The 18,649-nt window shown below is 45.9% G+C and overlaps 1 protein-coding gene across 1 annotated transcript; it reads left to right on the top strand.

The window, feature by feature from the left end:
* The first annotated feature begins 13,284 nt into the window (after positions 1–13,284).
* On the top strand, positions 13,285–18,369 carry Avpr1b (arginine vasopressin receptor 1B). The gene is made up of 2 exons (XM_028876481.2): positions 13,285–14,224; positions 17,972–18,369. Exons 1-2 carry the CDS (start codon positions 13,285–13,287, stop codon positions 18,304–18,306), a joined length of 1,275 nt encoding a protein of 424 aa, XP_028732314.1. The 3' UTR covers positions 18,307–18,369.
* Positions 18,370–18,649: the final 280 nt, after the last annotated feature.

The raw sequence follows: 18,649 nt of genomic DNA, 5'->3' as shown, positions 1-18,649 counted from the left end.
ACTTCTTTGTGGTTCCTCATCATCACCTAGTGGCTCCCTCCTGGAAGTTTCTCTTGTCAGAGGAAAGCTTTGCTTTGTATGCAGCAGGAAAGCTGCCCCTGCCTAGAAGATGTTCAGGTCTCTGTTGGGATTTTTAAAGCCACCCTGACCACTGCCACTCATGATAGGATCCATTATGAGGTCCCTGGGCACCAGGGGCATCTGATCTGTGCCCTCCCACACTTCTGGTGGCAGCTTCTTCCAGCTCACTGTCGTTACCCTCCTGAAGAACCTGGTTGAGTTGGCCCTGGGTCTATGCTGGAAGAGGATTCAGGTACCATCCAATTATGCCACTTGGAGATGCACACAGTGGCTTTACCCTTCTCTTCCTTGGTGAGCTTCTTTTCCATCTGGGACACTGTCTGGGAGATTGGAAGGAAGCCACTAATATCCAGAACCTTGTGTACTAAGCCTGGGGAAACAGCCACCAATGGATCTATTCATTAACACTTAGGAAAGTTTGATTCTAACACGGTTTCTAGGCCACCAGCTCCTATTTGCCCTGCTGGGCCCAGATGTGTAACAGCTACACAGTGTGAGATCCCTGCCACGTGTATTTTGTAGCAGCAGGGTTGGCATAGTGTCGATATTTTCTGAACCCCAAACTGATGCGTGATATAAATTTACAATAAGCCCTTTTGAAATTCAGTATGTCTCACAAAGGCGAGGACACATGGCCATCGTTCACTGTGGCCTTCAAGTTATCAAATATCCTACTCATATCTGTTTAGGGGTCATGGAAAGTTTAAAATGTCCACATTCCCAAAGCCCCACTCACCCAGCCTTCCCTCTACCTGTGGGGGAGCCCCAGAGCATCTTAGGGGACTCTCGGGATCCTCTGAGATCTGAGGGCTGAGGAATTTTCCCGATTCCAAGCTTCGTGACTGTCTGCTTCCCGTGCACCCGCTCTGGGAAACTGAAAAAAGACGGCCAGCAATGCAAAGCTGAGAAGTAGTATGGTCTTCGCTGGGCTTCTCAGAATGTCAAATTACTTATTACTTATGGAGACCCCCAAAGAATGTTTTCCACACAGCAACCTTCATCCTGTGGGATATTGCCCTATCAGTTACCTTCTCCTGAACCTCAGTAATTCTTTTGAATTAGGACTGAAATATATACTTGAAAAGAATATGGTAAAAATCATTTGCAAGAAATGGCAAGTATGCTAAAGAACATTATGTATCTTAGTGAAAATGGGTTATATCTCTATATAATAACTAAATAAATGAGATAATGTGATCAAAGTGATTTCCAACTGAAAATTTTGTAAAAAGTCATTATTATCAGTATTAGTATCTTCATTAAGTGGATCTTGGAGATGCTACCAACTTTTTATGTCCCCTTCCCCAAGTACCAAGAAGCAGCTATTACGGCAGAAAGATGAGTTCTGAGATCTTCTGGGGGAAGGATTTGGAACCCTGGCCTCCCCACTTCCTGGCTGTGGGAGACATGGGCAAACCTGTCTGACCATTGGTCTCCTCACTAGCATGAACGTGGGGTGGAAAGAGATAATAATAATACAATATTTATTCCCCAGGGCTGCAATGAGAATTTGGAGCAATGTTGGTACCAAATAAACTCTAATCTGAGTTTCTCTCCAGCATCCCGATTCACTCACATCCACCTTCATCCTCTGCCTAGGGTCTCTTCTTTCTTTTTATCAAAACATCCCTGTGGAAGTTGACCCACAATTCCCTTTGAACTCTGCTTTGGGTTTTATACAACGGCATTCCTTATGACTAAATAGTCAGCAGAAATATGTTCAAAACCAGACTTGTATGTAGACTAGACCCTGAGAAGGAGGCAGAGGTATGTGCTGGGGTGGAGGCATCTGAGCGACATTACTTCTTCCCTCACTCACCTGTCACTCTGCTGCTGACGTCCGTTGTGTAACATTTAGGCATCTTCTGTCACAATGGTGGCTGATCCTGGCTGCTGACTGGCATGGGGACTGGACTCTGACCAAGAAACTAATCCATTCTATGACTTCCCTTGCTAGTACTGAATCTAGAATTAGAGTCATTCCTTTGGGCTATGGGCTGTTTTTCTAGAAGGCTGTTTTAAAAATAAGTATCATCTTCTGGGGATAATATTTAGCCTTAACATCTTATCCTGGTTCAGGATATTTTGGATTGTGCAATCACAGAATCTTAACAGAGATACTACAGGGATCTTAGAGTTCAACCGTCCAACCATCTCATTTCCCTAAGAGAAAAACTAAGGCCAGGGTGACAAGGCGACTTCACTAAGAGTTATCAGTAGTACAAGAAGAGAACTCAGGTTTCCTGACTTCGAGGCCAATGGTTTTTCTTATCTTTCCTCCATCCATCCTTCTAACAAACACTTGAGTCACTGTGAACTGGTCTGCGGTAGGCTGGGGATACATAGTCTATTTGGTTATTTCACACACAGCACACAAATGAATCGACTGCCTGCATTTATTAGCATGGCAAGGCATTGACGCAGAGATAAATGCAATGGATGGTCACTACTGAAGATTATCCTCTAGCCCTCCTCCTAAACCAGCCATAAAACTTGACAAGCAGCTCAAGCATGAGTGAGTGTATTGGGAACATGGCTGAGGTGAGACTCAGGCAGTGGAAAGAAAAATAACTTCATGTCTAAGCAAGCAGGCTTGGGAACAAACTCCCTTTTTCTTAAGAATGAGTTTTGAGGCCAGGCAGTGGTGGCACACGCACTTGGGAGGCAGAGCCAGGTGGATCTCTGTGAGTTCGAGGCCAGCCTGGTCTACAAAGCGAATTTCAGGATAGGCTCCAAAGCTACACAGAGAAACCCTGTCTCAGAAAAATAAAACAAAAAGTGAGTTTTGAGACTGCATTCTCGTTTGTTTGTTTGTTTGTTTTTTTAATTTCTTTTTACTTTTTATGTGTATGAGTGTTTTGCCTGGAGGTATGCCTGTGCACTGTGTGTGTGCGTGGTGCCTGAGAAGGCCAGAAAGAGGGCTTCAGAGAGTCTGGAACTGGAATTACAGATGAGCTGCCATGTGGGTGCTGGGAATTGAACCCAGGTCCTCCGAAAGACGAGCCAGTGCTCTTAACCACTGAGCCACCTCTCCAGCCCCCTGAGAGTGCATTCTGGATGAAGGAGGGAGCACTGAGTTTGAACAGAGTGGTGACCTCTACAGTCACCTGGGCCCTCGCCCACCACCTCCTGGGCTCAGCAGCTCTGCACCTCACCCAGCCCTCTCCCTGCCTGAGGCTTCTCTACCGGGCACAGCACCTCAGTCAAGTCTGCTGTCTAGGTAGGAGACAGATCTTCTGGAAACTAGAAACCTATGCTGTGTCTCTGTCTCCTGTGAGTCACAGCTCTTTGTGGTGAGGGAGCGGAGTCCCAGCTCCATGCTGTCACCCTCAGCAGCCTGAAGAATTCCCCAATCTTTTAGGGATGGAAACTCACTCCAAACTGGGATTTGCAGCTTCGGTACTGAAAAGAATTTGGGGACTAGCCGGTATGATGAAGCAAGTTGGAGATTTTTGTTACAAGTAATGTAACATAGGTTTAAACATGGGGTGGGGGGGCACTAAAGAAATTAGAACCTCAGAGCATGGATGTGGGCTTTTCTAAGAGAGAGTCCGAAAGAATAAGCCATACCCAAATGTGGTTATGGTTTCCTTCAGAGAGAGCTGGAATGAATTATTGCCTTAGCATGAGCCATAGAAACCATTTTGGTGGCTCTCACGTTACATCTCAAAGGTTGCTATGAAACCCTTTATTTTCCTCTCCTTTGAAAGTCGAGGTAAGTGGAGTGGCGCCTGAGATACCTTGGATGGGGCTGTAATCCGATAAAGGGATCGCAGACGCCACTGGCTTTGCAAAGCAGTTTAGTACCTAACGCAGCCTTTCCCTGCCAGTGCGGTTTCCCATGGGATTCCTAGAAAATGGCAGGTTTAAGGCTGGGGAGGGAGGACGCTTGACTAAAACAGTTGTTAATTATCCTGGAATTCTCGATTTTTTCCTAATGAGCCTTCAACCGGATTTCAGGGTGAGGGGCTATTCTCCCGTTCTTACATTCCCTCAATTTTCCCTAACCTGCCCCAACATCTCTAAATGCCAAAGGAACTTACTAGAGACCCCTGTCTGCTTGCTTGTTTGTGTGAGACAGGGTCTAACTATGTAGCCCTCGCTGGCCTGGAACTCACAGAGATTGTCTTACCTCGGCTTCCCACATGCCCCCCAGGGTATGGGCCAGGGCAGATCTCTTACTGGAGATCTGATGGGCACAATGAGCTGATCCTTCATTGTGAGTTGTTCATTACTTTACAGGAAGTTTCAACTGAGCCACAAAGGAAGTTAACTGGGTAGTGTGATTCGAGCCTAAAAGAATTACCTCTGGTTCTAAGAAGCCTGATCAAAGATGTAAATACCCAAAAAGGCCGTGCCAACCCCATAGAATCTGTTCGCCATTCGCTCTTCGTCAGAGCTGTGACCTGGGCAGGGCAGGACCCAGCAAGGTCGGTGTTTATCTCTGGCCATACTTGCTAACTACCTGCTGTCAGACACTAGTTTCCTTCACCTACATCTCTCACATTTCAGCTACGCATTTCAGAGCTGTGTGGCCAGATGTCAGACTTTGCACTAAACACAAATAAATTCCTAAAAGTTTTTAATTAAAAAAAATATTTTTAAAAAACTGAATTGACAATGTTCCCAGAAGACATAGATTATTAAGCAAAAATTCCATTGCCAAGTGTAAGATACCTCCTTACTAGTGGTTGGTCAGGGAGGTCCCAGGGGACCCCAAAACAGGCTACCACCATTGGTCTTGATTGCCTACCAGAACTAGATGGCAAGACCCTGTTGCTGAACACCCTACACACTTTAGTCACAGGCCATAGAGAAATCAAGCCATACATGAGCTGGAAGCTTTGGTATGTGAACTCTTGGGAATGGAGTGTGGAAATGTGAGGGAGTCAACTGTCTTACCCAGTTGTGAGTTCTGTGAACTACAATAATGACCCAACAGGCAAGATGTGCCCATTGGTACAGTGGGGGCGTAAGTATTATGGGGACAACCAACTGGGATGGATTTGAGGTCTGATTCATAGAAGGTGATTCATGCCTGTTAATATAATACTAGTCAAGAGCCTATGACTGGGGAGCTCATAGGTTGTGGGGAAATTTATTGCTATTGTTTTGCCGTTTGGACATGCTGGCAAACTACCTTCTCTTACACACACACACACACACACACACACACACACACACACACACATACACACGCACACGTATGTGTGTTAAGTATGCTGTGAAATAATCCTTCTGTACACTGTGAATATGTATTACTCTCATTGGTTAATAATGAAGTCATTGGCTATAGCAAGGCAGGATCAAGTTAGGTGAGACAATCAAACTGAGGATGTTGGGATGAAGAAGGATGGAGACAGGGGAGACACCAGCCAGCTGCCAAGGACATGTAGAAAATGAGGTGTTTGTTTATGAGCCATGTGGCCAAGTATAGATAAGAAATATGGGTTAATTTAAATGTAAGAGTTAGCTAATAACAAGCCTGAGCTATCAGCCAAGCATTTATAAGTAATATTAAGCCTCCATGTCAGTTATTTGGAAGCAGGCAATTGGGACAAAAAAACCTCCAACTACATAGGTATGCTTGTATGTATGTGTTGAGAATAGTACAGCTCTCAGTGTTCATCAGGAAAATTTTTTATCACAGCAGACGGTAGTTAATGAAGGGACTCCTAACTGATGAGTTGTACTCATGAACTCACTGCGGCAGTGGCAATCTGCACAAGACAGGGCCCATCAACAATCAACATTTTATCATGGATGGGAGAGGTTCACGAGGCTGTAGCATGAATCTTATAAGTTCTTATTAATAAAATCAAACCTGAGGCCGGTTATTGGGGTGAACACTGGAAGATCAGAGAGCCAGAACAAGCCACAGCTATCTCACCTCGCTGGATCCTCAGCTGGTCTTGTTTCCTCAAACTGGAGGCCTCTGAGTCTTCTTCCAGAATGGGTCTCAGCTGAACTGCTGCTCGAAAGCCTGAAGTTTAACTAGCTAAAAGCTTAATCAGCCAAATGCTTCTAGTTTCTGGTCCTCACACCTTATATACCTTTCTGCTTTCTACCACCACTCCCTGGGATTAAAGGCTTGCTTACTGGAATTAAAGGTGTGATGAGTCACCATGCTTGGTTATATCCTTGAACACATGGATTTCTGCCTCTGGAATGCTAGGATTAAAGGCGTGTGGTACCACTGCCTATCCTTTATGTTTAATATTGTGGCTGCTCTGTCTCTGACCCCAGATAAGTTTATTAGCATGCACAATATTTGGGGGAACACAATACCACACCAGGCCACACCCCTCCCTGAGGGATGACTGCAATTGTTGTTGAAGGAGAGATTCCCTTCTCTTCAATGCTGTAGCCACTGGAGAGTTGATCCTCCAGTAAATGACCTCCCTTCCATGCTCACACAAGCAACTGTAATGAAATTCAGTGGGTCTCTCTCTCTCTCTCTCTCTCTCTCTCTCTCTCTCACACACACACACACACACACACACACACACACACACACACACACGAGAGAGAGAGAGAGAGAGAGAGAGAGAGAGAGAGAGAGATCAAAGTTAGAGGGGAAGGATTTCAGTGGTGAGGAAGGAGAGAATAAGAGAGAGTTATAGGGGTGGTGAAAACAACCTAAAATTCATTATATGCGTGTATGAAACTTTCAAATAAAAAAAAATTAAACACAGTTAAACACAGTTTTATAAGAAGAGAATAAAGGTAGTGCATAAATGATGGGAATATCCACAGCATTGTACAATGTGGTTTCTTCAGTACCAAAACTGGAGGGCACAGAAACTACGAAAGGATAGGCGTGAACATAAAGGTAGACAAGCATTGCACTTACTGGAATTTGGACTCTGACCATTAGAAATTTTAAGACAGTAGACTATTGTGACTAGGCAGATATTTGTTAAGAGAATGAATTATTAATCGTTTCAGAAGCTCTGATGACTAGTTTTTTATTATTCTATTATTGTATAGTGTGTGTATGGTATGTGTGTGTGTGAGTACAGGCACACACATGTGATGGTGTACCTGTAGACGTCAGAGAACAATTTTCAGCATTTGGTTTTATCCTTCAGCTGTGGGATGTGGGGACCAAACTGGGGTCATCGGGTCTCTGTAATAAGCACCTTTACCAACTGAACCATCTCACTAGCCTGTGGTGGTTAATTTTATATATATATCAGCATGAATGGTCATCAGTTGTCCAGATATCTAGTCCAACATTCTGAATTTATCCATGAGGATGTTTTTAGGGGGGAAGATTAACAGTTACAGATTACAGTAGGCTGAATAATGCAGATTTTCCTTGCGGATTGAGGGCAGCACACCCAGTCAGTTGAAGGCCTACAGAACAGAGGCTGATCCTTCCTGGAATAAAAGTATGTCCTGCTAACCACTGAGCCACCTCTCCGGCCCTCGATCTCTTGTTCTTCTCAAGCTGTTTTTCAAAATTTTGAAAATCACAATTTTTGACATTCTGCCCAATTCCACAAAAATCTCTGTTGAACTTAGGTCAGAAACACTGAATGTGGGGGAAGAAGTAGCATTATGTATGATTTTTAACTAGGTCTGACATCCTTCAACAATGCTCCAGTCTTTCTATGAAAGTCTCCCCAGTCCCCCTCCATCCCCCCGCCCCATGGTGATTTGATTCAATCTACCTGACAGTTTCTGCGGTCCTTACGCACATCTCTGTGTTCTGCTGCGTCTCCTATAGACTGGCTGTTAGTGCCAGTAAACGGGAACAGCACCGGGTGGCATCTTGTTTTTATCTCTATATAGTAGGTTTTCTGTAGTGTGCAACTTATCTAGCATGTGTGCTGTATTCTGTAGTTGTGAGTCCTGTGCAGGTGCATAGATGATAGGCATTATGCTGTTCTGTGCTATTTTATTCAATCATTATATCTGTGTTATCTAGTCTCAATGGTTATTTGTCTTTTTTTATTTTTTTTTTGTAATCTTTGTTATTTTTTTTTTTTTTTTTTTTTTTTTTTTTTTTTTTTGCAACAACATTAATCTGGTTATCTAGTCTCAATTTATCTCGTTTCTTTTTCTTATCCTGTTGCTACAGCTGAGATTCCACTATGGTGCTGAAGAGCAGGAGACACTGGTGTTTGAAACGAATCTGAATTTTGTCTTGAAGCATCAGGTTCTGTAGCTCTTCTTCAGTCACAAATTTTAAGATGTATTATTTTTTAACCTACGTATACAAGTCAAGTGAGTCTACAAAAGTTGTTACTAATAAAAATAACCCCTCAATTACCTCCATTTGCTTTTTACCCAATGGAGGCAATTCTTTCCTTTCAACTTAAATTCTTTTTTTTTTTTTAAAGAGTACATGCCATGTGACTTCATCATCTTTTTTTTTTTTAAAGACTTATTTATGTATTATGTATACAGTGTTCTGTCTGCACATATCCCTGCAGGCCAGAAGAGGGCACCAGATCTCATTACAGATGGTTGTGAGCTACCATGTGGTTGCTGGGAATTGAACTCAGGACCTTTGGAAGAGTAAGCAGTGCTCTTAACCTCTGAGCCGTCTCTCCAGCCCCCACCTTAAATTCTTAATTAAAGAAATATCAAATCATATTCAAAACTAGAGAGAGCAGCATAGCTGTGTTTCCATTTCTCAGATGTTGCAGTCATCAGTAGATAGACAATTTGGTTTCATTTATATCTTTTTCCGTTTTTTCACCTCGGTATGATTTTGAGGCAAACATCAGACATCATTTTATTGTTAATATCTCAAACATGTGTTTCTAAATATAATGGTGCATGGTACCATCCCTGTATTGGGACTCTTCAGAGAAACAGTAAGTGGTATGAGTGTGGTTATAGAGACAGGAAGAGAAAAGACAGGAGAGGCAGACGGTGTGGAAGGGAACTGGGGATTTGTAAGACTCGGCTGTATGATCCAGAGGTGGGGAAGTCCAGCAACTACAGATCTACAGTGAGTGTGTCTAGGAGTGTGTCTTTATAGGAGAGCACTTTCTTAGCATGTATGAGACCCTAGGTCAGATCCCAGAACTAGAAGAAACCAATAAACAAAACACAACATTGTAACCAAGTGTATTCCGAGCTGGAGATTCAGAATGGTGGTATACTTCTAGTCCAGGCCTGAAGGCGGCAGGATACATTCCAGGCTGAAAGTCTGAGAGGCTGAAACACAAGAAGTATCTTTCCAGTCTGGTCTAACAGTAGGGAAAGATCAGGACCACAATTCAAGCTGTAAGGCACCAACTCGTGGCTCTCAACCACCTGTGACTCCAGCTGTTGGGATATCGAAGCCTCTGGCCTCTGAGAGCATCTGTACTCACATGCACATACACCCCTCAAGACTCACACATATACACATCATTAAAAATAATACATACTTAAAAATTTTAAAGGAACAAGGGATAGACTCATTTTTGTCTTACTACACATTAAAACTCATTTTCAAATAGTAAAATATTAGAAAAGGGATTTTTAAAAATAGTGGACCATACTAGACAGAAATCCTAGAAATAGTCTCAATAAAAACTTTAAGATTTGATAATTATTTGGGTAATAGACAGCTAACAATGGATTGCTTAATAAACGTAGGAACTGATGTTCCTGGGAGGAAAAATGAAGTTAGATAATTACTTCACACACTGGAAAAAAAATAAATTCCTAAAGAATTTCAAACCCAAAAATGAAAAACAGTGCCGGGGCTGGGGGTGGGGGTGGGGCAGTCGGCGCAGGAGGGACCCTCTCTCTTCTGTAAGTAGAGACCACAAAACACAAAAGGTTAAAATGAGAAAAGCCATTAAATTAATTAAATTCCCTGTGTAATTAATGACCCCACAAGTTAAGAGATGAGTCAGAGACCATAGCTTATATTTGCAATGTGTGATAATGTATCAAAGACCCAGATCAGAACATGCAGAAAGACCTATGACGTGACAGAATCAAACCAGAAGTTGTACAGAGGGTGTGGACCATTCATAAAAGAGGAAATCAAGACAGGGAAAAGCATGGAAGATCCTCCAAACCAACGGTAATCAGAGAACTGTAAAAACGGAACGAAATGTCATTTCATGCAGATCAAGTTGACAAAAATTAAAAAGTCTAGCCATGAGAAGACAGGAAAGCTTCAATGCAGCTAGTGGAAGAGCCAGTTGAGAGACAAAAATTCAGGATGTGGCTTTCTCTCTTTAAAAATCCATTCATATGTGGGGGTGGGGTACACGCCTTTAGTTCCAGCACTCAGGGGGCAGAGGCAGACGGATCCCTGGGAGTCTGAGGCCAGAGTGAGATCCAGAACAGCCAGAGCTACACAGAGAAACCCTGTCTTGAAAAACAAAACAAACAGCAATGAAATCACTCACTGTATGACCCAACAATGCTAGCTATTCGCCTGAGAAAAAGTCTTACGAATTAACACAGTAAATATGAAAAAAACAAAATAAAATAAAACCAACCTCGGGATGACTTCAATTATGAAAACCAGTTCTGGAAAGATAACAAGTGGTGTACTTTCATATTTAAATATCATGTAGTAAAGTCAGTTAGCTAGATTTATACCATAGAGCAACATAGGAACCTCAAAAACTATATAGAATTTAAAAATCAAGATCCAGAGCCAGTTGTGGTAGAACACCTGTAATCCCAGCACCTGGGGACAGAGGCAGGAGTATCAGGAGTTTGAGGTGAGGTCCCCCCAATAGCTTGTTGGGTAAAGAAACCTGCTGCCAGGATTGGTGACTAAGAGACTCACAAGGTAGAAGGAGAAAATTGGCTCTCTGAAGTTATTCTCTGAATTCCACATGTATGTACATGCACACACACACCCTAAACAGTTCAAGGATATCTTTAACTATACAGGCAATTCCAGGTCGACCAGGACTGGTTGAGTCTTTGTCGCAAAAACAAAGCAAAAACATACTCCACCCTCAAGAGAAACAAAACCAAAAAAGCAAGTTCAAAGATGGTACATATGGTTTGCTATCATTTTTACAATATTGTAAAAACAGATATAAATTTGGATGACTCTACTCAAAACAGTGTGGAAATGAATGATTGGAGGCAGCTCTTGATACTCACGCCTGTAATCCCAGCGCTTGGGAGGCTGGGGATGGCAGACTCTGAGTTGGAGGGCAGTCTGTTCTACCCAGAGAGATCCTGTTTTTTAAAGAAAAGTAAATGATTGGGAGCAAGAAGGCATGCTGTGTGCAGGAAGACCACACTTATGGAAACCTGGGGATAGTCTTTGGAGAAGGTTAATTTTTTTTTTTTAAATGAAGAGTACTAGAGTCTGTTTACACAGAAGTCGAATGATCCAACAGAGAGAATGGAAATAATTGGCTCACAAACAGCAAAATTCTGGAAAAAGTGGAAGTTTGGGCAGCAAAGCACAAAAGGTGAAGAATTTGTGAGATACATAGCGGGTAGAACAATCTAGAAAAGATGTAAATTGGGTATGTGGGAGGGTGGCTTTGTCAAGGGGGTTGAATCAGCTTTGATCCAAAAAAGCAAGTTAAATGGACCTGCAGTCAGTCTCAGACCCTGCTCTCCCTGAGGCTTGGATCATACCATGGCAGCTCCTCATGAATTCTAACCTACCTAGCGAGTCCCAACAGTGTGAAATTCCCAAAGATAAAGTGAATTTCCCAGCTAATGTCATTCGAGGCCAGCTCCAGCGAGCTGTAAACTTTCTCAGGGCCAGGAGATGTGGACTTGTTTATGACCAGCCGCCGCCCCTCAGACAGCTCACCTCACATCGGTGTTGTTGAAGATAATGTATTCGCTTCTGCTGTGGCGCAGCAGAACGCATGCACGCTGCTCTGGTCTGGTCCTGCGCTGCTGATGACTAGCTCTGTAACCTTCTAAATAAGTGACATAATTTCTAAGCGGCTGTGCTTTTGCCTCACAGGGTGGTTAACGCCACCCTTAGCTCGTGAAATGTATCCGCAGAGAGGCCAGATTTCACACTTACCCTGGAGATGCAAACTCTATTTGAAATTTCTCCTGTCATCCGCTCTGATCACAGCAGGGCTCCCAGGTCTAGTTCCTTCCACCATCCCCTGCCCCGCCCCCTACATCCTTGTCAATCACAAACGTCCTCATTTTTCTTCTTCCTTCAAACCTCCAAGTGCCCATCCTAAGATAAATGGTTGTCACATCTTTAGGTTTCTTTGGGACATGCCTCTTAGCCATCCCTGAAGATTTGGTATCTTTCACAACAGGGCACCCACAGCACTGTGTTTGGAAGAGAGGCCACTTCTCTCTCTCTCTCTCTCTCTCTCTCTCTCTCTCTCTCTCTCTCTCTCTCTCTCTCTCTCTCACACACACACAACACACACACACACACACACACACACAACACACACACACACACACACCTATCTCTAGTGCACCTGTCTGGAGAGAGTCGAGATGCTAACGCAGGTGAGTTTGTTTGGTGCTCAGCAGATCCCGGCAGCTGGTGGGGGCTTGGTTCTCCCTTCTGCTCCCCGTTCCCCGAACCTCCTCCGCCACAGTCCCACCCAGCTCCCCAGCCCCTCCCCTCAGTACCCCTGTCTGAAGGGTGCTACTGAGTCTCGCTCCACCCTCCTCTGCGGGAGCCAACCGACACACAGCAGCTCAGGACTAGGCATCCAAGCGCATAAAAACCCCCACTCTGAGCTGCTGCATCTGCTGGGCTGGTGTGAGAGCAGAGCGGAGAGAGCGCATAGCTTAGCCGGGGTTTCCAGTTCCTGCAGGCAACGCCCATGGTCCTGGACTGCGCCTTCACGGACATCCACTTAGGGACATCCACTCTCTCCACTTTCAGAAAAGTTGGGACAAAGTGAATTGGGGTTGGGTTTGGGAGATGGCAGCTGCTCCCTCTGCTTCCTCTGTGCCCCCCTTTCAGAAGCCCCCACCTCCAATCCCCTCCATCCTTCCCACACTGACACCCAGCTCCCAGACCCTCCTTTGCTTTCCTTGATTCCCTGACCTCGGTGGGTCAGCCATGTCCGCTCTGCTCCCTGCTGGTTTTATTCTCCTCCCTATCCCTATCTGCTGAGCTGTTTCCAAGTCCTCACCCTGCCTTTCCCCCGCCCTTTCTCTCCACCTCCACAGCTTTCTCTCCTACTCCATTTCATCTATCCAACTTCTTACTCGCACCCGCACGCAGGGTCCCTCCACTCACCTTCCTAACCTTCTCTCCCCCAAATCCTGGCCATGGAGTCTGAGCCTTCTTGGACTGCCACTCCCTCTCCTGGGGGCACTCTGTCTGTCCCCAATGCTACCACACCCTGGCTGGGCAGGGATGAAGAGCTAGCCAAGGTGGAGATTGGGATCCTAGCTACCGTCCTGGTTCTGGCCACAGGGGGCAACCTGGCCTTGCTGTTGGCACTGGGCTTCCAGGGCCGCAAGCGTTCCCGCATGCACCTGTTCGTGCTGCACTTGGCCCTGACGGATCTGGGCGTGGCGCTTTTCCAGGTACTGCCTCAGCTGCTCTGGGATATCACCTACCGCTTCCAGGGCTCTGACACCCTTTGCCGGCTTGTCAAGTATCTGCAGGTGCTCAGCATGTTCGCTTCCACTTACATGCTGCTGGCCATGACGCTGGACCGGTACCTGGCTGTCTGTCACCCCCTTCGCAGCCTCCAGCAGCCCAGCCAGTCCACCTACCCTCTCATTGCGGCTCCCTGGCTGCTGGCTGCCATCCTCAGCCTTCCTCAGATTTTCATTTTTTCTCTGCGAGAGGTCATCCAGGGCTCGGGGGTCCTGGACTGCTGGGCAGATTTCTACTTTTCTTGGGGGCCACGGGCCTACATCACCTGGACCACTGTGGCCATCTTTGTGCTCCCCGTGGTTGTGCTCACAGCCTGTTACAGCCTCATCTGCTGTGAGATCTACAAGAACCTGAAAGTCAAGACACAGGCTGGCAGAGAGGAAAAAAGTGGCTGGAGGACTTGGGACAAGTCCTCATCTCCGGCCCCTGCTGATGCCACTAGAGGGCTGCCATCCCGGGTCAGCAGCATCAGCACCATCTCCAGAGCAAAGATCCGAACTGTGAAGATGACCTTTGTGATTGTGCTGGCCTACATCGCCTGCTGGGCACCCTTCTTCAGTGTCCAGATGTGGTCTGTGTGGGACAAGAATGCCCCCAATGAAGGCAAGTCTGTGGCTTATGTGAGGTGGGCAAGGAGGACAACCGGGTTAGGATAAGGGTCGCAGTGCCTTCAGGGGCCAGGCAGGACACAAGTGAATGGAGTCACTAAGAACGTTGGTGCTGGTTTGTCTTAGAGCATGCTCTGCTGCTGTAACAAATACCTACCTAACACTTAAAGAAGTTTATTTCTCACTGTCCTAGAAGCTGGGAAGTCTGGGAGGGCTCTTCTTGTAAGTGGGGACTCTTGGGAGATTTCCAGGGTGGAGAAGGAGATCCCTTGAAAGCGGCCTGTAACATGAATTGTTAAACGGTCTTATTAATAGAAAACCCGGAGCCAAATATTGGGGTGAAAGCTGAAAGATCAGAGAAGCAGAGCAAGCCAGCCATGTTCTTACCTCTAGGAAGTCCTCAGTCTCAAGACAAAAGGAAAAGTTCCTGTTTCCTCACACTTTATGTATCTTTTACTGCCCTGCCGTCCTACTCCCTGGGATTAAAGGCGTGTGTACTTCCCAAGCAAAGGCACGAGATCTCAAACGTTGAGATTAAACATGCTTGGTTCTGTTCCCAGTGTGGTCTTGAACTCACAGAGATCCGGATGGATCTCTGCCTCCCTAGTGCTAGTGTGCTAGTGGGTGCCACCACTGCCTGACCTCTATGTCTAATCTAGTGGCTGGCTCTGTCCTCTGATCCCCAGATAAGTTTTATTGGGGTACACAATATATCACCACAGTGGCCTACTTGGCTTTTCTCATGGACATACTCTTATGGTAACAAACATTTTTTTTTTTTTTTTCTTGAAAACCCATTAACCTATTAATTCACAAGCCCCTGTAGTCTTTCCCGAAGTCTCACCTGAAAGTACCATCGGCATATGACTTTGAGGACTCTGTTTCTGAGACACGAATTCTAGGGGCAAACATTCAGATCAGCCTTGCCTCACGTGGTCCTATCCAGCCCACTAAGGCTATGTGAGTGGATATCAATTATGTGGAATTCCTTGATTTTTTTAAAGTTTTGGTTACTTATTTAACAATTTAAAGATACTATGTGATGCTAGTGAAAAACAGCTTCTGTTCTGGAACAATGTAGAAATCAGTGTGGCCCCTGTGGGGAAGAGAGAGACGTTTTGGGCAGATTTGTTCAGCCAACTTCCAGGTGCTATGTGGGCTTTAGGATCAGAGACTTAACAGAGCTGAAAGGGAGTTTCAAATAATCTGGTCCAGGATTGGAATGTGTGGGTTCTGTCTTCTCTCTCGGTGCCCTTCCCTTCTGTGTCCGGACAGAGCTCTGTGACCTGTCTCAGTAGCCACTTCCAATTAGTTAGGGCTGGCATATGACAGCCCTGAGCTCTCAAGTTCAGCTCCTTCCTTATGTCACTGAGGAAAGGGAGGCTCAGAAAGGATCTGTGACTTGGCAAAGAGTAGATCCCAATCCTCCAGTGCCTGGTCTTTTTCTTTTAACCCATTTGTTGCCTACAACCCTGGTTCTTAACTTGGCTCTAAAAGGAGAGAGGCCTTCCTCTTACCTGAAAAACAAAACGAGACTCTCCAAGGAGACACCTCTATGTGGTAACAGGGAATGATGTACCAGCAGCCTCCTGAGGTTCAAAGGCTGCAGGTGGCTTAGGCTGACCTTGTAACTCACTGTGTAACCCACCATGATCCTCCTGCCTCTACCTCCTGAGTGCTGGGATTACAGATGTGTAACACCATGCTTGGTTCTGTAGCCCTTAACTGTCCTGTTGATATTAGCCTGGACATAAAGGTATTTGCAAGCTTTTCTGTAAGCAATGAGCGTATTAAACCCAACTTACTATTGAGGCTCCCCTTGTTCTAGCCAAGGATAGAATAGTGTGAGAAGGGCTTCTTGGTACCAAGTGTATGAATCTGCATGGTGTTATGGAGTGGCTTTCTCTACAGTACATCTAAACTCAGAGCTCAGAGAAGCTGTAAAGATACTGGTCTAAGATGCCACTGTTAGTAGGTGATGGAGCCAGGACTTGATTCAGGGACTTCGTGGGCCAGCTTTACCTGTTACATGACTTTTCTCTCAACAGTTACAGTCTGGCCAGTGACACCAAAGATGAAGTGGTTGTTTGCCCTTTATTGAAGGATGTGTGGGGAGATGGATTCTGCTTTCTCCATTAGGCAGTGTGGTTTTCCCTGTTTATCTGCAGGACCCACCATTATTGTGAGCCTTTCCCTGATACACTGTGTGCATAGAGAGTGGTTGCCCATGGCTGAGGCCTCTCTGAACCAGAGCAGGGACGAAGCATCATCTTACAATGCACTCTCAGAAATATAAACACTCAGTGGGCTCTGAGTCACCCACTGCCTTAGAGTTATATGTTCAGTACACCATGTTCCCCCATGGTCTTTGGGTAAAGCCTGTCTCCTTGGCCCTCTAGGCTGCATTTCTGCCTGGACTGGTGTGGGAGATGGTCCCACAAGGAAGAGAAGCAAAGCCTCCATGGAGTCTGATGCTTCTCAGTGGCACATTCCCAGCCTCTACACTGTGCCTGGCTCAGAGAGGCCAAACCAAAACATGCTTCCTAAGACATGGAATTTGTGCACCTGGGCCAAATGGCCTTGGCTTCCACACCTATGATTTGTGTCTTTTATCAAATGTTCCCACCCTATACCCTGGCTATTTTTGTACCAGGAGTAGCCCTATCTTGAGTATACCTGAGGGAGTTCTTTGTGATTGTCTGAAGTTTTGTCATAGACTGCAGGGTAAACACATGAGCTAGACCTTGGACGTTAGTGGTTGAAGCTCCGGTGGGATCCGGGATCTTGGCTTTAGAGATCGAAGGCATGGAGTGGCACTTCCTGTTGACTGTGCCAGACAACTGGAAAGTCTGCTTGGGAGTTTCCTTTCAGGTCTGACATTGCTTTCAAAGATTCTTCAACCTCTGCGAAGAGGCAGCTGGTAGGCCAGCTGTGCCGCTGTACAGATGTGCCCAGCAGGAGGCCAGGGTCATCTGGTCAGCATTCCTGTTTGTGAGAAGTGTTTCATTAAATCTCTAGGAAGAAATGTGTATCTGGAAGGGTTCTTAGCAGAATTTTTCACCTGTACATTTTGCCTGCCTAAAAAACATTCTCCCTCATGAGAGAGGAGATTCCTAGTGAGAATTCGAGAGCAAGACTGAGATCCGAGAACTTCTGTCCCTAGAAGCTGCCCCCCTGCTGTATTTGGAGACGGTGGTCACCTAAGACCATCGGAAAACACAGACATTTCATTACAATTCATAACAGCAGCAACATAACAGCTATGAAACATCAACGAAAATAATTTTATGGGTGGGGGTCACTACAGCGTGAGGAACTGTATAACCCCGATATCTTGCTCCAGGTTTTTTTTTTATTAGGAGATCTACTAGATTTCGTGTTACAGAAGAGGACAGAGAGAAGGCTCAAATTAGAGGATTCATGGTCCAGATTTTAAAACAAAACCTTTCTTCTGCTGGGACCCATCCTACCCAGGCAGTGTTGACTCTTCTAAGTTGAACTTGAAGGAAACCTTATGGCTACAGTTACAAAGTCAACTGAAACCAGGGCGGTAAGACCTGGACTCGGGACTGAAGGGTCCAGCCTGAGCTGTTCTCCCCAGTTATAGACGCCAGGTGAATGTCTTTCCCTCTCCAGGACTCCATGTCTGCATCTGCTCAGTGGAGACCCAGCTTCCACCCTAACCCCCCCCCCCCCTTAGAGCTGTCGTTCTAAGAGGCCTTCTGCGCTTCTGTCTTGGCAGATTCCACCAACGTGGCTTTCACCATCTCAATGCTTTTGGGCAACCTCAGCAGCTGCTGCAACCCCTGGATCTACATGGCCTTCAACAGCCACCTGCTGCCACGTTCCCTGAGCCGCCGGGTCTGCTGCAGGGGTTCCCAGCCCCGGGTGCACAGGCAACTCTCCGACAGCAGCCTGGCTAGCCGCCGCACGACGCTGCTGACCCACTCCAGCGGTCCGCCTACCCTCCGTCTCAGCCTTCACCTCAGCCTCCAGGCAAAGCCCAGGCCTGCGGAGCCACAGAAGGATCTAGAGCAGGGGGACGGAGAAGCCGCCGTGGAGACCAGCATCTTTTAGAGAAGACTCCCTGGAACCCGGCTCCGCACATCTCAGCCATTGGGAATAAGGGCTAAACGGGTCGGTGATGGTACTGAGTGGAGCCTAGTTTGAGGCAGGGTAAAGAGGCCAGAATGGCTGCCGTTACCCTAGGTGCCATGACCGCCCCGAGTGTGAGTACTGGCCATTCTCTCTCAATTTAGATTGCTGGAAATCAGGAGAATTGAACTCCCTGTTCCTTCTACATCCATAAGGGCACCCACAAACATGCCCGACTGGTAGATATAGTGTTCTAGATCTAGGACAGGCCTAGATGGTACTATCAACTCAGAGGCTCGTCTCATGACTTGGCTAACTGCCTCCA

The sequence above is a fragment of the Peromyscus leucopus genome, chromosome 15 (assembly GCF_004664715.2).
Source record: "Peromyscus leucopus breed LL Stock chromosome 15, UCI_PerLeu_2.1, whole genome shotgun sequence".
NCBI lineage: Eukaryota > Metazoa > Chordata > Mammalia > Rodentia > Cricetidae > Peromyscus > Peromyscus leucopus.
This window is presented reverse-complemented; position numbering and strand designations above follow the sequence as displayed.